This window comes from Elaeis guineensis, chromosome 4 (genome assembly GCF_000442705.2).
Source record: "Elaeis guineensis isolate ETL-2024a chromosome 4, EG11, whole genome shotgun sequence".
Lineage (NCBI taxonomy): Eukaryota > Viridiplantae > Streptophyta > Magnoliopsida > Arecales > Arecaceae > Elaeis > Elaeis guineensis.
Window position 1 is genome coordinate 30,736,606 of NC_025996.2, and position 6,589 is coordinate 30,743,194.

Consider the following 6,589-nt stretch of genomic DNA (forward strand, 5'->3'; position numbering starts at 1 on the left):
TTTTGGGTTGCAAGTTAAATGTTTAAATTGAAAAAATTTACTTTCCAGTAAAATGGTTTTATACCTTCCACTAAAGATAATAGCCGACCTTTATTAGCTTAAGCATGGAAGCTAAGTTATTTTAATTTTTTCTATTTAGAGATCAAAGCATAATCGTAAAAGACTTCTGTTGAACCAAACGTGGAGAGATGAGAAGCTGGAATATATTATTATTATTATTATTATTATTATTATTATTATTATTATTATTATTATTATTATTATTATTATTATTATTATTATTATTATTATTCAAGCGTCAAACATGCTGGGCGGTGATATTTCCTCCGCCACAAATTTGAGTAGCATGTGTCAGCTTTTCTTCTTCTTCTTCTTCCAGATTTCCCTTCCAACTCCCAAGCTTCCAAACCCAAACAAGGAAAAAGTAAAACCCGTCTTTTCCTTTCCTTGGTGCATTATTTATTAAACCAGTAAACAAATGCCTTTTCCCCTGTACGATTAACGGTCTCCTCCCGCCCCGCCTCAATGGCAGCACCGTCCCTTGTATTCCTCTCCTCCTCTTACTCTCCCACTCTATTCGCCAAATCCTTTTCCTTCTCCCCTTCTCATCTCACTTCTTCTTCTCCTCCCCCACTTTCTTCTCCTTCTTCTTCATATAATCCCCGCCGGCGCCGGCGCCGGCGCCACTGCCTGCTGCCTCCTCTCCAAGTTGCGGTGCCCTCTTCTCCCGCCGCCCCAACCCCAACGTCTAACGAGGAAGCCCTAGAAGCCGAGGAGACCTCCTCCTCCTCGTCCTCCTCTTCGCCGGAGGAAACTTTCTCGTGGAGAGACCACTGGTACCCCGTCTCCCTCGTCGAGGACCTCGACCCCAGCCTCCCCACCCCCTTCCAGCTCCTCAACCGCGATCTCGTCCTCTGGAAGGACCCCCGCTCCGGCGACTGGCTCGCCTTCGACGACCGGTGCCCCCACCGCCTCGCCCCTCTCTCCGTACTCTCCTTCGCACTCTCTTTTTCTTCGATTTCGTCTTCTCTGTTGAAGAAAGTTGGGTTTTCTTTTCTTTTTTTTGAGGGATCTATGAGATGAATTTGAGATTTTTTATGCAACTGAACAGGAGGGGAGAATCGACGAAGATGGTTGCTTGCAGTGCTCGTACCATGGATGGTCCTTCGATAGGACTGGTTCCTGCGTCCGGATCCCGCAGGCCTCGTCTGAAGGCCCCGAGGCTCGCGCCATCCTATCGCCCAGGGCTTGCGTGGCCAAGCTCCCTACCCTCGTCTCCCAGGGTTTGCTCTTTGTCTGGCCAGACGAGAATGGATGGGAGAAAGCTGCCGCTACCAAACCTCCCATGTATTCAGCTTGGCACCAAAAAGAATTTTTTTTTTTAAAAAAAAAAAATCTCCATGATTGGATTCAGATCAATGATTGGTTTTTTTGGTTAGGTTGCCTGAAGATTTCAATGATCCCAGTTTTTCAACGGTGACGATCCAACGAGACCTATTCTATGGCTATGATACTCTGATGGAGAATGTCTCTGATCCATCTCATATTGATTTTGCACATCATAAGGTATATGTTTGATGATTGTAGATTGAAAGTACTAGAACTCCTACTCATTGAGTCTATTCTGATTAGGCACTAAAAATTTATCTTATAACTTTTCATGCTGTATTCTTTGTTCACAACACATAGTAACACTCTTCTGAGAAAGAACAATGCATAGACACACATCAATTACAATGACTTAACTTACTTTGAGTTTGGAAAATCAGTTTGTCAGTAACGGTCATTTGGGTGTGTCAAGAACTGGGACTGCTACATTAAAGTATGCAGTGAACAGAATTATAATTCCAGTAGGACACCTGGCCATCTTTCACAAATCACTTTTGGGGAAATTACTCCTAATTGTGATCATTTGCACACTCTTTGATAGATGCTTCGATGGTGCACAGGTTTCTGTTTCCTTGGCTTCTAGGATTAGACAAAGCAGCAAGACCTAAAATGAGCCTTTTCACCTCCACACTCCTACTACTTCTGGTTCCAGGAACAAGCTCTGAAACAGGAATCACATTCCTCTCTTAAGAACAATGTGGTGCATGAGTTCCATAAGATTTTGCTGGAGTTATGAAGCCTCGAGGATCATGGTTAAGACATAACAGGCTTTTGAACAAAGTTTGATTTCTTGATAGCGGACCTGTGTCTGTAAATGCAGAATCTGCTTACTATTCCAAACTCCAAAGTTGGTTGAGACATCTTTATTTGATAGCATACAAGAGGAGAATTGGTTAAGACTTAACACTCTTTTGGACAAATTTTGATGCCTTGATCAGTGGACCTCGGTCTGGAGATACAGAGTTTACTCACTATTCCAAATTCCAAAGTTGGTCCAGACTTCTGCATTTGATAGTACACAATAGGAGAATAGGCAGGTTACCTTTACTTGATCATATTACATCCATCAACCAACTAAATTCAAACTTTGTCATTTTCTTTTACCTAAAAAGCACACTTGTACTCCCTATAGATGCCAAAATCAGTAGCAACCAGCCCTCTCAAAAATTTTTTCTATTATCTCTTACCAAAGATTTTAGACTTAAATTAGAAAATTATAATTTTATTTTACATCCAGAGAACATTTTATTTCTCTCAACTCTTGCCGGAACATGCCTTAGTGTTTTAATATGCTGAAATATTGATGTTTTAGTATTTCTCATTGATGACATATCATTGTTAGGGGATTGACACTCTGATTTGTCATTAGTGCTGGTTGCTTAAAGGATCTAAGTGATAGACTGTTTTTGGTTCTTCAGTTTTTTTTCATGCTTCATTTCATTTGTGAAAGTCTTATTGCTATGAATTTGGAATTGTGAGAAATTAAATATTAAGAATTCTAACCACGTTTCCGCCTAACAGGTAACTGGAAGAAGGGATAGAGCCAAACCTTTGCCATTTAAGATGGAATCTAGTGGTGTTTGGGGGTTTGCTGGGTCAGATTCTGGGAATCCTCGTATCAGTGCTAAGTTTGTTGCCCCTTGTTATTACATGAATAAGTAAGTTCTAAGTTCTTTACATTTTATGGACTGAGAAGGATATGATTTGCTTATCAACTCCTTTGGTTTAAACCCATGTATCTTCAGGTTGGATTCTTGGATATGACTTTTAGGTCTACAATAAATTAAGGAAAGGATTCTTTGATACTAATTTAAAATCAGGGCTAGATGGTAACTGATACTGCATGTGACAGTTGATACACTTTCAAAATTAAGTTATGAATTGTCATACTGCTCATCATAATAAATGTTACTCTTCTTTGACTCTATGCTAAGTTCAGTATACTCATTTATTTTTCATCCTGTGTTGAACCGATGTTTGTGATTATTATAGCAGTAAGCTTAGAAAATCTTCTTTTCTTTCCCATGGTTAGCGATGATATGTGACTTTATATTGTATATGATTATGTTTTGTGGTGCCTTCCTAGGCTGGCGGTCATGTTAATATGAATATTTGGAAGATATTACTTGTTCATTAAGTTGCATTTACAAAGTCATTAAATTCGCATTACAAGGGTGTTTATCCGTTTTACTTCTGTAATTTGTGTCATCGCATCTCTTTAACATTAATGTGCAATTCTATTTTGTTTTGAGTTCTGAATAATCTTTTGATTTGTTTTTGTGCATCTGTTTTTCCAGGATAGAAATTGACACAAAACTGCCCTTTTTTGGAGATCAGAAATGGGTAATATGGATCTGTTCCTTTAATATACCTATGGCCCCAGGAAAGACTCGTTCCATTGTTTGTAGTGCTCGAAACTTTTTTCAGTTCACAATGCCTGGGCCTGCATGGTGGCAGGTATAGTTTTGTTGTCCGCTCAATATGTGCCAATATAGTGGGAACTTATACTGAAGTGGTGATACAATTATATTTTTTCTTATTCCTAACTAATGTAGCTGCTGCAGTTTGCTCCATTTGATTAATATGCAATCTTATATGGTTTGCATGTTGAGGCTTGATCTAATGTGTGCTTGTTCATAATTTTGTGTCACTAAATTGTTTGTAGTTTAGCCATCATTGTCTGAGATCAAGGTTTAATGTATTACCGACTAGCTATTTGTAGCGTGTATTGTTGCAAGCAAATGGCCCTAGTGTTGGCTTTTCCTTAAATGATGTCACCAACCTGTTTTATGACACAAAAAAAAGCCAACAACTCTGTATTAAGTTACTATGTTGAAATCCACATAGAATGAAGAAATTGTATGTTCACATCATGAGTATTCATCGTAACTTGTGTTAGATGAATGCATTCAATTTTTCCAGGATTTGTCAGTTCTTGTAACTTGATATAACCCCGACGGTTCATCTGAGGGGGTCAATGGGTGTGCTTGAGGCCTCTATTCCGAACATGATAGTCATTTGGTGGCCCTCAATTCTTATCCAAGTCAGAAATTTACAGATTGTAGAACCAGGACTGCCCACTAATGCTCTTATTCTGTCCCATCTTTTCTGGAATCTGAAGCATCATTTCCTCCACTCTAGTGTCGTCATATTTTCTGTTGCAGCAGAAGCATGTGCATTAACAAAAATGGCTCACAAGTAACCAAATCCATCAGCAATGAATCAAACCTATACAGATGGCAGCTGGAGTATTGTACTAATTCCTGCATCAGTTAATCTGGGCAACCAACCAAACATGCATGGTCACTCCCACTTGCTGCATTTTTTGAGAACCTTTGGGGCATAGACTTTTTTGTGCGTACAATGTATCCGTAGTCATGGAATGCAATGAAGTATATGGTCCTGTTTGATCATGTTAGTGATTATAAGTACTCTTAACATAGTATGATTTGTAAATCCATAATAGCAGTTGAGATTCTTCTGTTTCTGTTAGATAATTCTGTACATGGATTTTACTCCTAGTTGCATTATGAGAACTACTGCATCCTGTAATGTGCACCGAGATATGTTACAATTGTGGGATCTATACCAAATGATTTGTGTTGCTAGTTGGATTCCGATCGTTTGATTAGCTGCGATCTATTACCAACAATGATTATGTTCCTCATACTCTGTTTGATGATGCAGCTGGTCCCTCGCTGGTACGGGCACTGGACTTCGAATAAGGTCTATGATGGTGACATGATTGTGCTTCAGGGTCAAGAGAAGATATTCCTTTCTAAGTCAAAGGAGGCTTCAGCTGATGTCAATCAGCAATATACAAAAATCACGTTTACACCCACTCAGGCAGACCGCTTGGTTTTAGCATTCCGGAATTGGTTGAGAAGATACGGGAACAGCCAGCCTGACTGGTTTGGCTATGCTGACCAACAATCCTTGCCTTCCACATTTCTCTCAAAACGGCAGGTGTGAACTTGACCTAACTTTCCGAAAGCATTTTCAGAAAACCTTTATTCAATTCTTTAAAGATATTTCATGGTACGATATGGAAAATAATGGTATTTTTTGCTTTCCGCTATAAACTACATGATGATTGGAAATTTGCTAGAGACCTCTCTCTCTCTCTCTCTCTCTCTCTCTCTCTCTCTCTCTCTCGTTTTTTCCTGATGGGGCATTAGGTTCCACATAAGACTAGTGCTGGTAGTCTATACCAATCACCATGATGGTTTGGGTCTACAAAACGGTAGCAGTCTGCAATTCATCTATTCTTCCAGATTGATCCAAACTCCTGTGTCCTCATGCGTGGTTCGTAACCTGTTTATTGTTGAGGTGGAATGATCCAGGCATCATAATGTACTCAGTTTTTATGAGCAAACCATTTGACTGGGAATGTGGAAAAGCACATCGTCAGCATAAAGACTTTCCAACCTCCTTCCTTTTTGATGTCATTGTTTTGAAAAATTGCATTCTTGTGTTGCTAAACAAAGCTGAAATATTACTTGGCAGATGTTGGACAGATATGAGCAGCACACCCTCAAATGCTCCTCATGCAATGGAGCTCACCAGGCTTTCCAGAAATTCCAGAAGTTATTGATTGGTGCAACTGTGGTTTTTTGTGCAAGTGTTGGAATTCCTTCGGACATCCAGCTTCGGCTTTTGCTGGCAGGGGCTGCTATGGTGAGTGCTGCTTTGGCGTATGCATTGCATGAGCTTCAGAAGAACTTTGTCTTTGTGGACTATGTGCATGCTGAGATTGATTGACCAGCTACTGATAGAGATGGTCTTGTATACTAATTTTTCTTTTTGTTTTTCCTTGAGAAGATAGTAAGTTGTCATAATGTATATGTATCACATCTAATGTAAGTTGCACACAAACAATTTGAATTGAAATATAGGATTTTGTTCTCTAAACTTGTGTTTGTAGTTAGTCAAGGGGAAAATGTAATTTATCATATCAGGTATCATGAATGGGCTTGTAAATGATTTTGTATGTGGTGCATTCTCAGTCTATGTTTTTAAAATATGTAAAACCACTGTTACGTCAAATAAAATTATTAGAATCATTTCATATCTACATCACTATCTACGTTATAGAATCATTTCATATCTACTTCACTACCTACCAGTCCTTCAGGGTCTTTGACGGATCTGTTTTTTATTCTTCACATTTGCTTCCGCGCCATATCTTAATCTAACCTAG

At 39.2% G+C, this 6,589-nt stretch overlaps 1 protein-coding gene across 1 annotated transcript; it reads left to right on the forward strand.

Moving 5' to 3' along the window:
• Positions 1-390: 390 nt before the first annotated feature.
• LOC105043024 (pheophorbide a oxygenase, chloroplastic) lies at positions 391-6,300 on the forward strand. Its single transcript, XM_073256171.1, has 7 exons — positions 391-987; positions 1,112-1,347; positions 1,440-1,566; positions 2,911-3,047; positions 3,687-3,846; positions 5,077-5,355; positions 5,896-6,300. Exons 1-7 carry the CDS (start codon positions 526-528, stop codon positions 6,148-6,150), a joined length of 1,656 nt encoding a protein of 551 aa, XP_073112272.1. The 5' UTR covers positions 391-525; the 3' UTR covers positions 6,151-6,300.
• The last annotated feature ends 289 nt before the right edge of the window (positions 6,301-6,589 follow it).

Bases quoted from the DNA above. Each gene is read 5' to 3' on its own strand.
- LOC105043024 (XM_073256171.1), top strand. From the start codon at position 526: ATGGCAGCACCGTCCCTTGTATTCCTCTCCTCCTCTTACTCTCCCACT. The intron at 988-1,111 runs GTACTCTCCTTC...GCAACTGAACAG, and splicing joins ACCGCCTCGCCCCTCTCTCC to GAGGGGAGAATCGACGAAGA. The intron at 1,567-2,910 runs GTATATGTTTGA...TCCGCCTAACAG, and splicing joins TTGATTTTGCACATCATAAG to GTAACTGGAAGAAGGGATAG.